The sequence below is a fragment of the Triturus cristatus genome, chromosome 7 (genome assembly GCF_964204655.1).
Source record: "Triturus cristatus chromosome 7, aTriCri1.1, whole genome shotgun sequence".
Classification (NCBI taxonomy): domain Eukaryota; kingdom Metazoa; phylum Chordata; class Amphibia; order Caudata; family Salamandridae; genus Triturus; species Triturus cristatus.
Window position 1 is genome coordinate 139,111,850 of NC_140590.1, and position 20,672 is coordinate 139,132,521.

General features: G+C 42.0%; 1 protein-coding gene across 1 annotated transcript in view; it reads right to left on the reverse strand.

Moving 5' to 3' along the window:
• Nucleotides 1–18,982: 18,982 nt before the first annotated feature.
• The window catches only part of LOC146809047 (uncharacterized), a 523,889-nt gene continuing 522,199 nt past the window's right edge, over nt 18,983–20,672 (reverse strand). The window contains exon 25 of the mRNA XM_085615855.1: nt 18,983–20,418. Within this exon, the coding sequence (XP_085471981.1) occupies nt 20,361–20,418 (58 nt within the window). The 3' untranslated portion in view covers nt 18,983–20,360. The remainder of the gene's footprint in view (nt 20,419–20,672) is intronic.

Here is a 20,672-nt window from a genome sequence, read left to right on the forward strand (position 1 = left end):
TCATAAATTATAAATTATACAATTGAGCATGAGTGACAGTGAGTGTTACTGGTGAAAGCATGTAACACTAAAACATCACATTATGACCAATAAAGTAAGGTAAGGACATGAGGAAATGGTTCAAAAATTAATGGTATAGCAGGGTCATGTGAGTGCGGTAGAATCACTCACGGTAGCAGGCAATTAAACAGTCAAAAGTCTAGAGGAGCGGAAACCAAGTTATTGAGATAGTATAAGCAGCGCAGGCAGATCCTGGAGCAGTGTGGTCCAGTCTTCATTTCTGTTAAGTCCGTTCTTGATACTGCCAGTACGGATGATCAATCTCAGTTGCTCCTTGTTTAGAAGTTGTACAATGTCTCCACCTCTTGGTGGTGGCTATTTCTTTTTTCTTCGGGGGATTCTTTATCATAATTATTTCCAGGGTCCTATTTCCGCTGTTTTTCTCCTTCACTGTTTTTGCCCAACTAGTGAGCTGATAATATTTAAACTTTGAAAGGGATGCATTTGAGTTCATAAACAGAGTTTCCCAGTCTATTATGGTGTTATCAACCAATAACTGCCCCCATACTTGAAAACCTGATGTTTTCAGAGGTTTTGCCAAATTGTCTTTAAGCCATTCTGGGGTACCTGGGGAGTCCCATATAGGCGCAAACTCACTATAATATGGAATATTTAGAGTGCTCCTTATCTGATACCATAGCTTAGCTGCTGCTCTCAGAGTCTTTAGTTTTACTTTTTTTAAATATTTAGGATGACCAAATTTATACAAAAAATGACCAGTATTTCCAGTCATTACTTTGAGATATTCCGGGTACAAGTCATGGTTATTTAGTAAAACCCTCATGTGCTTGAATCGGAAGGCTCTGTAATATTCCACTAGATCAGGACAGGTAATTCCTCCTTCTGCTTTTCTTCTTCGTAACTTTCCCCAGGCTATACGTGTACTTTTGGACGTCCAAATAAAATTCGCTAGTTCTCCTTGTATTTTTTTGAGAGATTCTCTCTTGAATTCCAAAGGGATTGCACTAAATAAGAAAGTGTATTTTGGAAGGATAGACATTTTAATTATGTTTGATCTACCGAGAAAAGTCAGAGGAAGGCCTCCCCAAGCTTTTAGTAGCTTTCTCACGTCCGCTGTTACCCTGTCCAAGTTTGTCTTGGTTATCTTATCTAGGTTTTTAATCAGATCTATTCCTAAGTATCTGATTTTCTCCCTGGTATATGTATTGTTTACCTGGGTATTCCAACTCATAATCTCCATTTTTGATTGATTAGTTTGATAACCTGATACCCTCCCACAATTTTTTAGGGTGTCTTCAATTGCTTTGACAGATCCTACATAATTGTTCGTAAAGATCATCAAGTCATCTGCATACAAAGCTATTTTTTTCCCCAAGTCTGATATTTAAATGGAGTTATTTCGGGGTGAGCTCTGAGCCTATTTGCCAATGGCTCAATATATAAATTAAAAAGAAGGGGAGATAAGGGGCATCCTTGTCGAGTCCCTCTATATATGGGAATATTTTCTGTTAAATTCCCATTGATTAGGACCTTGGCTTTTGGTACTCGATACAGTTCTTTAATTGCTCCCTGAAAGTTTTCTCCCAGGTTGTATTTTTCTAGAGTTGCATTCAGGAAAGCCCAATTCACTCTATCAAATGCTTTAGCCGCGTCCAATGTTATTATTGTCAGAGGGATTTTTTTGCTTATTGCTATGTCTATTGACCCGATAAGCTCCTGTGTAAGATCTTGTAATTGCCTGCCCCTTATAAACTCTTTCTCGTCTTCTTTTATCAGTTTTCCTGCAATATTACCAAGCCTTTTTGCTAGGATTTGTGTGAAGATCTTATAATCACAGTTAAGTAGGCTTATAGGATGATAAGATTCACATTTAGCCGGATTTTTACCGGGTTTTAACAGGATGCTTATCGTGGCATCATTCCATGAGTCAGAAAATCTCCCCTTCTCCAAGTAGATTTTATTTAACAAGTTTGTGAGCGGGAGAGCTAAAGCCTCACTGAGTTTAATGTATAATTCATTAGGTAAGACGTCCGGACCTGCTGCTTTACCGCTCTTCAGGCCTTTCAACGCTTCTTCTACCTCCTCTTTGGTAATTGAGGCATTCAAATTTTCTCTTTCCAAACTTGTTAACTCTGGGAGTTCCAGATTATATAGAAATTCGTCTAAATCCTCATTTAGTGGGACAGTATCTTCAGTATATAGGGAAGAGAAAAAATCTACAAATTCTTTCATTATTACCCCTTCTTCTGAGCAAAGGTCTGAGCCATCTTGTGGTAAAATATTAAGTATTTTATCTCTATTGGAGTCAGTCTTCGTTTTCCAAGCCAGCAGCTTGCTACACCCCTCCCCATACTCATAGTGAGCAAGCTTGCTTACTGCCCATCTCTCTCTTACCTTGCTCTCTAGAATTCCTGTTAACCTTTCCTCTTGTACCATCCTGTCTACTTCCAACTTCTTTTTATTTTCCACATCCGCCTCAGCTTCTATTAATAACTCTAAATTTTTGATATCAGTTTCCAACATTCTTATTTCTTGTTTTGATATTTTTGTTTTGTATGCAGCCAAACTGATTCTTTTCCCCCTAATAACAGCCTTGTGTACATCCCATGTGACTTGAGGAGATACTCCCTCTTTAATATTTTCGAAAAACTCCACCGAGTCTTTTTTAACTTCTCAATGATTTGGGAGTCATTAAAAATAGTTCAATCCACAGTCCATCTCATTACAGTCTGTTCCATGAGTTTTAAGTAGGACGGCAGAATGGTCTGACAGTAAGGCTGGCAAGTGCTCGACCTTGTGAATTTTACTCACTATAATTTTTTCTACCAGAAAAAAATCAATTCTAGATTGTAGACCCAATCTTTTATTTTTAAAGGTAAACGGGTATTTTGTATCCCCTTTCTCCTTCCAGATATCCACCAAACCCAGATCTCTATTATAAATTCCCAACCATTCCCTCATTTTCTGAAGATTTATTTGTTTCATAGGGGGCAGGCGATCTGTCTTGGGGTCTGGAATCAGATTACAATCACCACCTAGAACCACTGGGGATGAAAAAGATAATAGATGAGTATATAAACTTTGTAATGGGGTGGGGTCATCTGAATTCGGCCCGTAATACCCAGCTATCGTGTATGGAGTGTTATGAATTCTTACCCTAGTAATTGCCCATCTACCATTTTTGTCTAACTCGATTCTCTCAATTCTAGCTTTTACTGATTTTTTAAAAAGTATAGCTATTCCCTTTACAACACACTCCTGATTTGTGCAGACGTAGTAATCTACCCAGTGCATTTTTTTACAATTTCTTTAACAGATGAGTCTCTTGTAAAATTATGATCTCACAATCTGCCACCCTCAGATACTCCAAAATTCGTCGACTTCTACTTGGTAGCCTTAACCCATTTACATTCCAAGATAGTATATTAACATTTCTTCCCATCATTTCCTCTTTCTCCTACTCTTGCTTGCTGCTTTACCAAGCTTTCCCTTGACTGTGCCTGACTGGTCCTAATAACTCCCTTTTTATTTTCTTTTTCTGCATTCTGAGGATATTTTTCATTTTCCCCCTAATTTGCTCCCCACCCTTGTGCATATGTTTATGTTTTTATATTTCTTGAGTAATAAAAAAACCCACCCTGGGGAAGCCTCCCTCTTTTTCTTTTTGGGGTGTATTAATAGCCCCTTCTGAGCTCCGTAACTGCCCACTATTTTTTTTTTGTTTTTACAAGTGGTGATCTCTTCTCATTATTTCTTGAATTATGTAATTTATGCCTTTAGATTAATATTTAGCCTCTTAATCTCTTGATATTTTTAGAATAAAATTCTTCTCTCCTGTTAAAATTCAAGCTCAAGTTGACAACCCTGACTGACTTCTTACTTGGTCCTTCATTTGATCTAGGAAAAAGTCAACTTCAACGGGTTCCCTTATGTTGTGCATTTTGTTTCGCCACATAATTCTAAGAGTGGCCGGAAACTTCATTTGTACTGTGGCTCCTAAACTTTTTAATTCCTGCATGTATTGACCTAATTCCCATTGTCTGTCTTGAGTAGATTTTGAAATGTCCGACCGAATCCTGATGGCCCAATCCTCTTTATTGTGAGGACCGTTTTTTAATGCTTCACTCAGAATTCTCTCTTTGATGGTATATGTTTTAAAATTTAATAAGATTTTCCTTGGGTTTTTTCTTTCTTTATTTCTACCAAAGGGGTCATGATGTGCTCAATGAATGTCGTCCTCGAGCCCTATATCTTTTGTCCATGGAAATTGTTCCTCGAGTAGCTGCACTATGAATTTCTTGACATCTGCCCCTTCTTTTCCTTCAGGGACATTTAGTATTCGTAGATTATTTTTTCTCGCCTGATTTTCCAAGGATTCCAATTTTTCACTCGTGCTCCTTTTGCTCTCTTTTAGGACCCTTATGTCTTTTTCGTTTTTTTCTACTTTTTTAGTAAACCCCTCAACTACTGATTAAACTTCAGTAACCCGATCGTTCAGTGCGATCATCTTGGAGTCTAAAGCTTCGCATACCTCGCGGATTTTACTCTCATTTCCTCCAGCATCTTCTCAAGAAACTGATCAGTTGAGTTTGAGTTTGAGCCAGTTATCGAGATTTGTGTTTGATCCCCCGAAGATCTGTTCTCACTGAGAAGTTGGTTTGATTGATCTATTGATGGAGTCAGTTGAGGGGCAGCTGCTCCGTCTGCTGTTAACTTTGTCTGAACTTGTATAGCTGTGGGAATACTCTGGGATTTTTCCATCTTATCTCTTTCTAAGACTATTATGGTAGAGTCGATAGCTACCGTAGACACCGTTGGGGGGTTGAGTAGATCAGGCCGGACAAGTGTAACAATTTTAGCATGAGACCCAGTTAATGTAGGGACTAAAGCTAGGGGAGTTGCTGTCGCAGGAGGAGTAACTAAAGAAGAGGCAGTTTTTGTTGGTTGAATCCCTTTCACTAAATTCAACCGACTTTGCTCCTGGATATTGAAGAAGGATCTAAGAGATGGAGTCACTCGAAGGGGGGGGGGTCTAGTGCACTTCCAATCCTCCCTGTTTCTTTCGGATTTTTCCTCTTCGTGTAAAAGCTACTAGAGTCCAGCTTAATCTGTTTCTTTGAATTTCTTTTCGTACTGCGGGGGGCGATAGATTGCTTAGAGACAACTGGAGTTGTATTTTTGAGAAAATTCCTATTCCTTAGGCAGTAGGTTGACCTGCCTTTCTCCTGATCAGACCTTGTTGTTGCTTCCTCAATGTGTGCCTTAGTTTGTGTCTCCTCTGTTTGGATAGATGAACTTGACCCTCCGACCCCCCTTGTTTTAGGACAGTTTACCCCCCCATCCTCGATTCTTACACCCTCAATAGTGCAGGATTTTTTCATCCGCTGCTGAGCTCTGGGATATGCTAATGAATGCCTTGCGCCCTGTATAATTGTATTTTTTCCTCCTTTTCTTCTAAACCCACCTATGGGCGGAGAGATCCCTCCTGTCTCCTTAGCAGGTAAATTAAATGTTTTGTCTTTTATTGTGTCATTTCCCAGTATGCTCTGTGAATTAACAGCACTCCCTGGTCCACAAATCTGTGCACTGCTCTTTACTCCTGGATTTATAGTTGCAAAAGGCAGTCCTTTATCCGTCCCTGGGAAAGAGCTGCCACCGGTGGCAAAGAGCTGCAACCACAAGTTTCCCTCCGGCAGTTGTCTCAGCTGAACTCAGCTGAACTCCGGCATTCCCAGGCACCTTGCATCCAGCCTTACCTCCAGCCACTGAGAAAGTTCTGCCGCTTCCCTTGCTACCCCGGAACAGGAAGGACACTCTGCTCATGGCTCTCCGACTAGCCCTGCGGGCCCTCCAAGCGGCGCTCCACACCCCTGGGCACGGAGCGAATCTCTGCTTTTCCCGCTTCTCCTGCAGAGGTAAAGGGCATGAAACAGGGTGTATCGATCTTCGGGAACACACGCCTCCAACCCGGTAAGGTTCTATGGGTGAGCTTGTTTCCTCCGGTGACATATTTTTCGGTTATTTTAATAAATAACTACTTGCGTGGTTTTCGTACTTCCTCTAATGGCATCATACGTTAATGTACGTTAATGTGCTATATATCGAACATCCGCTGCTCTTTTAGTTTCCGAAATTCTCTGCCATTGAGAGAGATTTTCAAAACGGAGAGAAGAAAGAGAAGAAAGGCAAAATGACTATTGAGGTTTTTCCAAATCTATTATCGCGCTGGGGCAGCCACTCGGAGCTCCCGACCTGGCGTCCTAGCCAGCCGCCATCTTCCCCCCGACCAAGTCACGTCTTTTATTCTATCCTTATACCTTATGATCCAAGTGCATATTTTGTTTTTCCAAACTCCGATTAGCATCAAAAGTAATTATCAAGTCATGTCTGCAATTCCGCCATAGTAATTATCAAGTCACGTCTTTTATTCTATCCTTATACCTTTCCTTCACTCGAGTACTTTCCTTGCACCTTTGTCCTTCGATAGTATTTCTTCCGTGTCTGCTCAACAGAGACCTCACCTAAGATGGCCGCTGTGACACCACGTCACATGTTTTTGGCAGTGCTATAAACCCTTGGCGTTCATTTTCCTCTCTGCATCCCAGCCATCGAGCCTTGAATCGGGACTCGCCGCAGAGCAGTAAGCACGGGTGCCTCACTCCCGCGCTACTAAGAGCTCTTCAGTGTGCTCGCCCTTACACTTATCCCCTTCCTCCTCCAGGGCTTCAAGTGCATCGCCACCCAGCCTGGGGAGAACCGTATTACTACATCACTTCCTATCCCTTAACCAAGTTCCTTGTTACACTTGTTCAAGGTAAGTGGTCCCGCTCACTAGTCACTTCTTTTAAATTTAATTTAAATCACCCATGCCATTCACCACGTGTAATTGTTCTCAACAGGTCTGCCATTCCAGACACCGACAGGCTCCGTTCGAGCTTTACTGCACTTTGTGACCCCGCCAACACTGTACGAGGTCAGTGCTTTATTCTGTCAACCCAGCGCTTACTCTACACCGAGGTTCATACTTTGGTTCACTTTGTTGCACCGTTTCACCGTTTACACTATGCAATCCCGCCGGTGAGACTTCGTAGGAGTAGTAACACATCGTAGTCTTATGCCTGACCTGCAACTACTTCACTTTTTACCTTCGAACCTTCATGCCGTATCACTCAGTATTATTGACTAGCGAAATTCCGGTTGCACAGACGCACGACCACTTGTACCTCTTGTACACAATTTCACTCGATGCGTTTAATCTGCCTCACAAGGAACTCATCTACCCTTCCTTTTGTAGTCTTACGGAGTTAATTGCGCCGCCACGTTCTGTTCTTAACGGTTCTATGGAAGTCTATTGTTGTCTGAATTGAGGTGCCGCTTGCGGTTGAATTGTAGTTTTTTCACCCTTGCTTAATTAAGTTCCTCACTCACTCCGTAGTTGTCTGACATTGGTCATTGATCACAGCATGCCCAGCAGTTTGTATTAGGGTGTATCTTTCACATTACGCGTCTTCTAATCTCTATCTTTTATCCTTCTCCCTATTCTCCTTTTCCACAGGCACTATTATATTCAGGCTTGTATTTTACCCGTTCTGATGATGATCCTATTATTGTTTTAAAAGGATCGAAACGTTGTCGACTTGTTCAAACAGTATGCACATTAATCCAATGTGATAAAAGAAGTGCCTTTACTGTTTTTCTAAGCTTGCCACAGTTATTTTTAAATTTCCACAAGCTACCTTTGTCTTGCCTGAATTGTTTTTGCCCAAATGTAATTGTTATGTGTTTGTGTAGGATGCAGGATTGTGTCCCACTGTATTGATGTGCTTCTATTTGTTTTTTTGCATTCATCAAATGATTACATTGATTGTCCGGCTGGACATCATCAATATAGAACTGATTCAAGTCTATATAACTCGTCCTTATTGTTTTTCTTAAGGACCATTGTTTTTGATAAAAAACTGATACCCAAGGTCCTTATCTACCTTGCGGGTCCCCTTGTCTTGCTGAAAATATCGAATTAGGTAAAGGCAGAGTGTTTTCTTGAGGGTAATGTGAAACAAGATGTTTAGAGCGAAGTGTGGATGAAAGGTGGATACCGAGGAGAGCAATAGAAGGTGCATGTGCCACAGGGGCATCCTCACTGACAGGCTCCATGGGACTTAATCTGTCATTACGGTCCAATCAATCAATAATTGGCTGCGATAAGTCCTTCATAAGATCATAGTTTAGACCCTAAGGTGAAATTGACTCGATCCAGTGGATAGGAAGGTAGAATGTCAGGAGTTCTAGTGTGTTTCTCCAGTTTTTCCATAGGCAGGCCTAGAGTATGCTTACCTTTATTTTTCTATGTGACCTTTGGCTGGATGGGGTATGAGTGAACTTCAGGGATGCCAGAAAACTAGAGTTAATCCATCTACTGCATTTTTAAAAAAAGAAGTGAAATCGCTCCTCATGGCTAAATTCACTTGAGCAAGGGCTACTATCATTTTATGACCCAATGTATCATCTACCTGGAACTTTATAATGTCCACTGCCCAGCCAGGTATCCCAGATATTGTATCTATATTATGCTTGATAGACAGTGAACGCCTTCTTTTGTATAATTTACCTTGTATCAACGATAGGTTGATTACACTACCATTGTCTATCAGCAAACTTTATGCTATTTACCTTGTTTTTATGTAACTAAGACAATTACCTTGTAAAGTGCTCTGATACCTGCAAGGGTCTGGTTCGCGCTGTAGAAAACTCTCAAAATAAATAAATAAAATAAAAATAACAGAGAACAAAGCAAGTCTGATGCAGCCTTTCAGAGTATTTGAAAGACACATCCGAAGAGACCGATACCGTTTCGGAAAGAAAGACAAGCCTGACACAAATGAAAGAGAATAGCTCAGAAAGAGCCGGTGCAAAACTGACTAAAAGCAAAGTTTCTGAAACGAGATGCAAACTTAGCCGGTAGTGCATGTACGTCCGCTCATAGTGGAGGCAAACTATGGAATTCAATCATGGCTTTCCAACCTTCCAGGTAATAAGGACATTGATATCTGTGCAAACCGAGCAAAAAGGCATTTAGATGAAAATTAGATGCAAATTGTAGAGAGGCGCGGGAGCCCGCACTTCTTTTTTCTGCGGGAGCCGCAGATCCAGAGTGACCCTGGTTGGGTTCCTTTCTCCCATTAGACCCCCTGTGTGTACTAAGTATTTAAAACGCATATGCAAGTGAAAGTGGCTCTATTTAGCAATGGAAAACTCAACGAGGAAGGGAAGACTGAATCTTTCTCTTTTCCTTTTGTCTGAAATAAAGAGGATTTTTCACAATTACAGAACAAAGACAATTCCATGGGTATTTTTTCAAAAAACTAAAACACCAGTGCCCATTTGAAATATTGCATCAATTCTTGCAGCTGTCAATAAAAGGTTCACAAGAGTGATATTCGTAAAATATAGATCCAAATATCATCGATAACATGTGCAAGGTCCTACATGATTTTATCTGTGATGTAGTTTATAGTCATGTCTACTCAACATTAGATACCTGGCCACACAGGATCCTGCAGGCTGCAGCTTGATCATCTTATGGATACTCTGCTTCTCTTCCTTGTCCCAGTACGTACCAGCAGAGGTAGATGGTAGCTGCTGATTTTTGTTAGGTCTCGCCTGACCCAGCCCATGCGCTGGCCTGGCGAGACTTTTTGTGAGGGCTCAAAAAAGTGCTACCACTGTTAGCTAGAGCTACAGTGCATGTGCGCGGGCGCCTCACTTTCGCGGCCGCACGGCTGCTTTGATGTTTGATCGCGATCACTTTCACTTTCGTGGCCGCTTTGATGTTCTCCGTGAGCCAGCTCTCTAGCAAAGCATGAGTAACTAACAACTTGTGATAGGTTTGATAGTATATTAGAGTGTGCATTCATTTGTTTACATGAATGATACTTTCACTGGCTGATGTGTTGATCTTTTGATAATTCTGAACTTGTGCCCCTTGAATCATTTAATTCCTTTGCGGATGAATTGAAGGAGTAGTCACTTACAGATGCTGGTGTTCTTAACTTTTCCGATGCAGTGCATCTCTTATTAGAGATATTATATATAAGTGATCAGTTTTCTTCTTTTTTTGGACTGTTAGTGCCCATAACCATATTGTATGATCATAACAGACATTTGTCACAATTGGCAAATACACTAGTTGATGATACCTACCTAAAACTGATATCCCTGGATCGATAAAAGAAACCAGATAGCAGGAGGATGTTTCATAGCAGCATTACAAAGCTAGTTGGTATGAAACCAAGGCTGGAAGAGACCATGTGAATAGGCACAAATAGTCACCATTTGCTTCTTTGGTTTCTAATAGACTTCTGAAAAGCTACCCACAAACTGTTGATCTTTCTGTCCGTTTGCAAGAACTATCAAATACTCAGGATTGGAACTGACAAAAATACTAATTAGAAGTCTAACTAATATGCATTCACAATTCCACTGTTCTCCAAGCGTTGGCTGACTTCATATCCTGGTCAAATGAGATGCAGGGTTGCTTTAGAGTACAGGTCCTTCTGTACTTAGATTGTTGTGCAGTGGGAGATAATTTAACTTTATTAAACAAGTAAAAAATAATTTCATTCCCACCAGATTTACGATGTTCTCTACTATTTAGTTTTGTTATATTGGTATGAAGCTGTTTTTGAAATTTAATGAGAAGTATCAGAATAACGATGCTTATAAAATCCGCTGAATAGACTGAAAAGATTTTGGCTTAAATACCATGTTTGTCCAAGCTGTCCCTCATCTATTTGTTAGAATTTTTCTCCCTATATCATTTTTCCATGCATATCCAGTTTTGCACAGTCCCCCCCCCCACCCCATTAAATAAAGGGGAAAAACTGGAAAGTATTAATTTAGTTCAGCATTTTGCAGAAAATGTTATGCAGCACATTTTATTTGATTTAGCATTTATAATTCTTTAACTATATATAATCAGCTGAGTGGAAATGCAGCACAGTATCTTGTAGAGTAAGGATTTGAGGAATCTTTTGAAGTAGGCTTAATTGTTGCAAGCCATTTTAAGAGCTTTGGATCCTTTAATGATATGCCATGTGCTACAGCTGATGTCTTTTTGAAATATGTATTTCTTTTTGTCTGGATAACATTGCATTGTTCTCAGGTGTTTTCTTTCATTCTTTATTATTTGTATGATGGAGATGCTGTCCTAAGTACAGGGAAACTTTGCTGTAGTTATTTAGTGCACTATGGTAAATTATATACCCACTAAACCATTTTTAGGTCCTGCCTGCAACAGCGCATGCGCTAGTGAGATATATATGTTTTCTACCAGGGGTTGAAGCCCGCCTAGTGCTAACTGTTCGTTTAGTTCATTGTCACACTTCTTTGCTGCCTTTCTATTGGCCAGGGTGTGCTAACTTCACTTCCTCTTCTTTCGTGTGGAGCATGGACCAAGTACTGATTGCTTCATCTTGATTAGCATCCATCTGCTACTCGTGCTGTGATTGAGGTACTATTTATCTTTTTTTCTTACCCTCCCCATGCTTCTTCCCCCAACCACCTTGTTGCTTATTTTCTATCACTCTCCCATCTTCCTTGTCCGTGTTGCTTATTTCCTCCCTCACTCCACCGTCCTGTTGTCCATGTTGCATACTCTCTTCCACCCCCACCCTCTTCTTGTCCGTGTTGCTTATTTTCTCTTACCCACAACCTCCTGTTGTCTCTGTTGTTCCCCACCCACCATATGAATAGAAAACCAAAATCACGTGGCCAGTACTGGCTGCATCGTAGCACTTTTTCCCCATCCCTTTGCCTGTTCCTAATTGCATCCCACCCACCCAAACCCCCCCAAAAATCTACTCCATAGGCCTTTTTTCGCTAACATCTGCCTAGGTACAAAGCAGCCGCAGGCAAGACATATAGACTGTGTCAATGCTTGTTATAACTGGAAATCCGTCCGCAAAATTTGATGAAAGTAAATCACAGCGAAACGGATTGAGTTTTAATTCACAATATCGGAAATGTTTTGCAACGTACAGTTCTTCAGAACAGAGTGCAATATTCCATTCATTTAAGCACATCAATTTCTCCGTAGATTGTATGGAAATGGAATTAATCTTTTGGCACAAGCACTGGAGACAGCTGCAAATTCTGGGGAGGTTTCAACAAGCAGCGCTGCTCAAAGATCCAAGAGGGAAAATTGGTCTGAAATGTGAAAATTGTGGCCATCTTATCTATAAACACACTTTTTTTTGTAGTTCTCGTTTCTCACTCTGCTTGCACCTGGGGAAAAACTCTTGAGTTAGTTAATGGCGTTTGAAAAACCTACACAATTGCAGTTCCGTATGCAGCGGTAAAAGTCTAGTTTAACAGTAATTTGACAGAAAAAGCATTGGCATAGCCAATAGGTCTCGCCTTTGGGACCTTATAAGTGTTTCGTTATTCAGCACAATATCCTTGGTGCAACAACATCAAGTGTTGCATGGCTAAACACTTATAAGGTCCCAAAGGCGAGACCTATTGGCTATGCCAATGCTTGTTTTAAATAGCCATCCGCTATAAAGGGTTTTGAACATTACTCCTTTCTCTATCTTCAGACAGATGCTTTGCTTTTTTAAGTAGTTGCGAGACTTTGGTTCAGTTCAGTAGCAGCAGAAGAACAGCGAGTATCTGGTCCCTGCCCAGCAGAGTCCTGGCAGGCTGCTTTAGAGATGTGTGCCTTCAGGAGACAGGCTACTGCAGTGAGTCTTGGTGGGCCAACTGAGACCAGGGAGGTCAGAAGTGTTTTGGGCAAATTGCTTCTAGGAAAAATAAAAAAAGCATCCTCCAACAAACAGAGAGAATATGACAGCTCTGGCATCTGGCACTATATAGTAGTATGACCATGTGCAGCGGCCTCTTCATTAATAAACAGACACACTTGCTTTAAACAAAGTGTATACATTAGTTTGGGTATGAGGTTCACAGGAATCAGTAAAGCAATGGCCTGGATCATTCTGCTTCAACTGCCCTCCCCTTTAAATGACTGTTAGACCTGTCATCTTTTGGGGTGGTTTACCCTGACTTTTTGCCTTCTGACCTCCTGTGTTTTGACTATGTGCTGAACTTCGTTTTTGGTGGTTTTAGGACTCTGTGCACCTTTTCACTGCAGACCACTGCTAAAATGCATGTGCTATGTGTCTAAATTGTTACAGCATTTGGTTTCTCCATGATTGACACATTGGTTTACTGATAGGTCCCTAGTACAGTGCACTGCATATGCCCAGGGCCTGTAAATCAAAAGCTACTAGTGGGCCTGCAGCACTGATTGAGCCACCCAAAAGTAGCCCTTCAAATATGTCTCAAGCTTGCCACTGCAGAGCCTGTGTGCAGTTTTAAACTGCCACTTCGACCTGACAAGATAACCTACTTGTCAGGCCTAAGCCTTCCTTTTTATTACACATAGGTCACCCCTAGAGTAAGCCTTGGACAGCCAATGGGCAGGATGAAGTGTATTTAAAAGGAAGGACATGTACATTTTCAGTTTTACATATCGAAGTAGTGAAATACTCTTAAATTTGGTTTTCAATGCTGCAAAGCTTATCCCTCCCGTAGGTTAACATTGGAGCTGCCTTGTAAAATTTGACAAGTGTAACTTCCAATTGGAAAAATACAAGAAAAGTACATTTGGTGTCTCACAATTTAAAAACATATCTTTTAGTGACGTTGGTCTTTAAACTGCAGGTCATAAAATGCGGCTTTAAGAAAGCTTGCCTTTTCATTATTTAACCATTGTGGGCCTTCTGCCTGTCTTTGGAATACACGTCTGGGTAGGTGACAGCTGGGCTTTGTGCATTCCCTCTTGAGATTTGCACACAAAAGGAGCTGTGATGTGCCCCTCACACCCTGATGGCCCATCGCCAGGCTGATGGGTGTTCCTGAGCGAGTGAGAGGGAGGAACTGACACTTGCACCTTAATAGGGCTGTGCGTGTCTCCTTGCAAAGGGTTGCATACCTCCCAGTCATGAGTCTGGAGCCAGGGCAGGAAAGGACAGGGTCTGGTGCACTAGAAAGAGCTTTCTTTGAAGTCTCCCTATTTGAAAGGCTAAAGTGGCTATAAGTACTGGACCTCTGACACCATATATTCAGAACACTTCTGGAACCGAGGGCATTCTACCAGGAAGAAGAGCTGTTGTGCTGCCACTTTTCTGTTCGCTTTGCTGTGTTGGCCTGCTGATTCTTGCCTGTGACTGAGAGGACTTGACTTGACTCTCTACATCCTGCATTTATAAAAGTTCTGCAGGGGCGTGATGGGCTTGCCTCCTGTTGCTGAAGGCTCAGGGATATCAAAGACTTCACCAACAACTTGCTTCCAGCACCTGGGGTACTCTGCCACCCTGAAGAGTAGTGTGCTGTCACACTGAAGAGAAGTGTGCTGTCACACTGAAGAGAAGTTTGCTGTCACCCTGAAGAGGAGCATGCTGTCACACTGAAAAAGAGTGTGCTGCCACATTGAAGGAGAGTGCGCTGCCACATTGAAGAGGAGTGCGCTGTCACACTGAATAGAAGTGCGCTGTCACACTGAATAGAAGTGCGCTGTCACACTGAATAGAAGTGTGCTGTCACACTGAAAATGATTGTGAGTAAAGAAGAGGGTGACTCAATAGGAGTGTTCTGTCACATTGAAGAGATGTGTGCTGTCACAGTGAAGCGAAGGTTGCTGTCACACTGAAGATGAGTGTGCTGCCTCCCTGAAGAGGAGTGTGCTGTCACACTAAAGAGGAGTGTGTTGTCACAATGAAGAGACGTATGCTGTACCCCTGAAGAGAAGTGTGCTCTCACACTGGAGGGAAGTGTGCTGTCACACTGAAGACGAGTGTGCTGTAACACCAAATGGAATTGATATGTTAAGGTTGGTAATGGAAGTATGTTAGAGTTTATAGTTTTAACTCTGTGGTATTTCTTTGGTCTCTTCCCTTCCGGTTCTCACTGTTTTCTTTCCATTATTTTTTTTTCCATTTTCTTCTTTCTTTCTCTTTGTCCATAAGTCAGGGAAATGAACTGTCAGTTTGTAAGATATATTATAATGAGAAATGTATATAACTAGGAAAAACAATATCTATATCTTGTGAATCGCTTTTAATTGATGTTTTGATACACAGAATATGGTAACGGTGTACTCAACAAATAATCAAATCAACTGTTATTGTGAAGACAAACAAATTGTTCTATATGTTTTAAGGAGCAACAGAGGCTCAATTCGCTCGTTTTAAGATCTGAGTTTCATATTTATTTTTTATCATCCTTAAACACATGGAGGGTCCGCGAAACGCATATTGGTTGTGAACTCCTTTTTTTGGAGACTGGATAAAATAACACTGTTGTACTAACAGTTATCAACGGATTTTGTGATGTTACTGATTGAAGTACTGTTATCCACAAGACATGGACTTTTAGATAATAACTTTGACCACATATAATAAGATACAGAGGGCCTCACTTACAAGAATGTGTGCCACGCTGCAGCACTTTCAAAGCAGAGGGATGCGACATATTTACAATAATATGTCACATCCCTGTGCTTTCCCCTGCACTGGCACACAATTTGCTGCCATGTGCTGATGCAGGCACCCTGCACCATGGTGCAAGGATGCCTGCGCCACGGGGATGATTGATTATGTGCAGGAAGGGTACAATCAGAAATTGAGTTTTTCAACTTTTTTGTGTTCTGCATTAGCACACATAGGGGCAGATTTACAAGCCCCTTGCAACGCTTTTGCAATGCCATTGCATCGCTTTTAGTGACGCAGCGGCGGTGTAAACAATGTGCCACGTTGCGGCCAATTTACAACGTGACACATCTAGGAAGATCATTCACCTTGTAAAGCCCTGTGCAACATTATACCTGCGTCAGGTATAATGTATGCAGGGTGGGCGTTCCCATGCAGGAAAGCCTCGTAGAATTGGCGTCGTGAAATGTACAAGATTTCACTGCGCCACTTTAAGGACGCCACTGTGTCGAAACTCTACGCCTGCTTGGAGCAGACATAAGGACTGACACAGTGTATTGGGAATAGGCCTCCTCATGCATTGCTGGAGCCGCATTGTGTTTGCGACACAATTCCAGCAATGCATGACTTTTGCACCACCAGATGCGTCAGAATTTCTGACTCATCTGTCAATCCTTGCGCCATGGTGCGCCAAATTATAAATATGGTGTAATCATGGTGACGCAAGGGTTTCGCACAGAGGCGCAGGGAAACTGACGTATCTCATTTGTCTAAATGATTGTTTATGTGCAGGAAGGGACACCTTCCTGTACATAAACAATCACCAGAGGTGATATCCTCGTTCTATGTGTGCTACAAAATGCAGTACGCTTAGAAAGAGCAAACAAATGAGGAGAAGTTAATACATATCTCCTCGTTGCACCTCCCTATGCCTCCCCTGGGAGGCGTAGCATTCAGACGCATTTCCAGGTTTATGATTTCTCGTAAATCTGGAAATATGTCAACTACTGTGGGTGTTGCGTGGGAACACCCACAGCAACACCCATCATACACACTTTCATGCAAAGTGCCGCGTGTAAACTGGCCATATTTACAAGGACATGAAAAGCCTGTGCTTGTAAATATGGGGCAGGAAAATGCTCAGTCAATGCTTCAGAAAAAGTGACACACGGATGGCGCAAGGGGCTTGTAAATAAGCCCCAGAATGAATTTTTGATTTCCCCTTAAGTGTTCTTTCTATTTGTATTCTATATTAAACACATGACTCTCGTGCAGAGTAGGTTACCATGTGTACCCCAGGCAATACCCTAAGGGCCTCTACCTTTGCCCACATTAGCAATGTAGACAGCACCCCCAGACAAGGATGTGTTCAACATAGATTAGACGAGACAAATGCTGATGGAGTTTACAGGAATGTTCCGATCTCGGAGCCACAGGTGCTGGGCACTGCCACTCACTCACAAACACTCTTGCACCTGCCATTCAAATGCTGGCTAGTAATGCAATTATGGGGCATTTCACAGCCAAGTGGCAATACCAATTTGGATTGCTAAAAAAGGCATTTCAGCTGAAAGCAGTGTTAACCCAGAATAATAAACGTGTGCCCACCCTCCCCATTGGGATTGGTGCCCAAGCTTCAAAAGCATCGGTCATTGGGAAGAATGTTTGCAAACTTTAATACTAGTACACAAGCATTCCATCTGTTAGCAGAGTTTCTCTAACAACTACAGGATGGTCCAGTGCCAATGCACTAACAATAGTTACATTCCTGGGGGGCTTCAACCCACCCACCTTTGTGAAGTTGAACGTTTCTTGTCTTCCCCCGACTGCAGCTAAAGTATAAATCTTCGGAAACCTCTATTCACAGCCACTGACCTTCGCTAATCTATCCATTGTTATGGCAGATGACAGCGCAAGCACCACAGCATGGGGGAATAACGCCTCTCGTCATGTTAAAAAGAGCCATTTTGTTTCACTCATAGCAGAGGGTGAGATGTCTCACTGGGCTGCAGAGGTGGTTAGTGATCTTTGGAAGTGGTGGCGCATAACACCTGCCAGGGTTTCACCCCATTTGTTTCAAATTTTGCCTCACTCTTACTCCCCTTTGCTTTCCACCCTTCACTATCTCTTACTTACATTCTCCCACTTACTCATTCTAACTCATACTCACTCCCACTCACTGTTACCCGCACACAAATGTACTTAACCTACACCGCTGACTCGCTTTCACTCCCTCTAAAAACCTCCAATCACTCACTCCTTTTAACACACTCAGACTCCTTCATTCACTCCTTTGTACTCACTTTTACTTATCCATACACACTCAAACTCAGAGTCTCCCTCCCTTTCACTATCATTGACACTCCCAAACACATTCACACACACTCACTCAATCCCATTCACATTCAATAACTCTCAAACACATACATACATGAACAGAGAAACATCTTTTTTTTTTACTTACCTTGCTTCTTGGACATTGGAACCAGCAAACCATGTTTTGAAAAGGGAAATACCCTCCTCAAACCCTCTTCCAGCTTCTTGATAGGACAGGATGCAGAGCCCTGTAAGAAACTGGGACAGAAGTGGGGATCCTGTCCCTGTTACTCTATGTGTCTTCTCATTGGCCCCAGGGATGCCCTGAAGTGAGCCCTGGCAGCCACATTACAGCAGATATACTGTGCTGCCTGAGGCACGCGCAGTATGTCTACTAAATCAAATGGGCTGTGCCTGTATGAAGGGACTGTAGTTGAACTACACCCCTCAGACATGCACAATCCAGACATCCACCTACAAAGTGTTGCGCTTAACAGCACTCAGAAGCTGGATCATGCCTCCACCCCCTCATCCGCCTTCTCCACCTATTGTCATCAGGAGCGTAAAGACAGGCAGAGAGGGCTGCCCTAAGCATGAAACTTGTGTTTTCATGAGCACTGCTAAATTAAATAATGCGCAGTATCTGGATTCGGAGAGGCAAAGTGCAGGATGTGGGGCCCCGCAGGAGGCAAGTGGGAAGCGCCCAGGAGCCCCTCACAAAGATCCGCCACTGGCGGCCACTTGCTACGGAGATCTTTGTGCAATCTGGTGGCTATAGAGCGGTATTCACAAATTCTCCTTAGGTTCACAACTACTGAGTTGTAAAACAGTCCATCTCTTCAGAGTGACTTGGGGCTTATTTACAAGACCCTTGTGCAGCCGGTGTGTCACTTTGTATATGGGAACAAGTGATGTACCGGCGGCGCAAGGGGCTTGTAAATAAGCCCTCTAGTTCCAGTACCAGGCTGTCATGGATCAACCCAGTACAATCAGGGATTTATAAACTTGGCTCACCTCACTTGAAACTATTGGAAAACATTTCTATATTACATAGATTTAATAGAAGGACAAACTTGACTCAAATCGATGAAGCATTAGCATTATCTGCCAGTGTTAGGATTTGTAATTGTTTTGATTTCAGTAACAAAGCACCAAGGTAAAATCAGTAAAACATACCGTAATTTATTGTCGAAACGAAATTATAAGTGCAAGTCACATATCTACAAAACTTGAGACACATATTAATGTAAACAGTTTTTGTCAAATTTCAATAAATATTTTTAAACTAATTAGAGATTAGTTTTCAATTAAGCCGCGTTTCTTGCATTCCTTCATATATCTGACTAAGTTGAAACTGATATGGCAGGCCTAGAAAATTGTTCAGAAAGGTTTAAAACTGCTAGTCAGTTTCTTCTTTTTTAATTTGTCGCTTAAATACGTTAAACGTCAACACGAACGCAATACTTACATCTTGCCATGGCAGTGAAAAGATATTTCAGAAAAAAAGATGAAAAAAAGAACATTTACACTAGAGTTAGGAAGACATTGCACTTGTATCTCATAACAGCTGTACAACAGCAACCTATACAAAACTTTTCCCAATAATAAAGCATTGAAAAAGGATTTCTATTTATACGGTTGGGTTATTTTCTTTTCTAAAAACTAAATATGAGAGAACGGGGAATCTCCTAAATAATACCAGCAGAGAAGTGCACGTTTTCAAAAGTGCTGAGGTTCCAGAAAAGAGCAATATCCAAACAGTGATAACAGTGAGGGGGATAGCTCTGTGTATTAGAGCCCCTGCTGCTGAGGTATTTGTGTGGTGGTATGTGGACTGTAGGAATGGCCATAGTTACTGAGCAGCAAAGAACCTAAATGCCACCTGGTGACTGGAAGGGCAGAATGGGGGTTAGCAGCGAAAGCCTATTTCAAAGGCACATAGGCATTTGTGTATTTACACACCTCCCGTGAACAAATTTAAAAAAGATGTAAAAAGACGAGTGGAGACTAAAACTTCGGGATCGATTTACACGTAGGAAATTAATTGAACAAGAAGAAAATTAATTTTAAAAAATGAACCATAACCAAACTCTCTATGTCTTGGGGGAGCATGATATTACTTATATCACAGAATATTTCTGATCAAGGGAAGCCCAAAGTGAAGAGGGGCTGTTTGTTCCTACAACCAGCCAATATGTTCTCTGTGTCTGAGAAAGGGGGTGGTAAATGTCACTGAGGAGGGCGTCCATAAATAGTTCCTCTGGCATATTTGGAAGGAAAAGTCACCCCTTCTTTCTACTTCTTCCCCTGTAGATGTTAGTTGCTCAGTAGTGGGTGGCAGTGGACAGCACAATCCCCCTGTTCCTGAAGTCTCTCTGTCAGGGTGGGCAAATGTCCTTGGCCTCATTTTAAGCCACAGTGTTGGAGACCCAATGTTGTCCATGTGGCTTTGATCGACCAATCCTCCTCCTCTTGAACATCCATGTGGGTCATCAGGAGGCGATCACCACCTGAAGCAGCATGCCAAGACTGGGTTTAGCCTGGTCCGGGGTTAGATGTGCCCATCACTTCATCCTTATCTTGTGAGCGGCATCTGTAAGCAAGAGAAATGCAGATGTGGGTTATTACATGCATCAAACTCTTGAAGGAGCAGCTGAGGCCTAGCCCTGTGGTGGAAGGAATCACCTGCCACTGCCAGGAATGTGTACAATGAAAACAATGAGCTCTGCAGCCCAGACATGCACCTGCCCCTGCTAGACCTATGCAGAGCACTAGGTTCTAGGTACCACAGCTGGAGACATGTGCAGCGTGATGTTCCAGTGATGGACTAGCCCCGGCTTTTAGCCC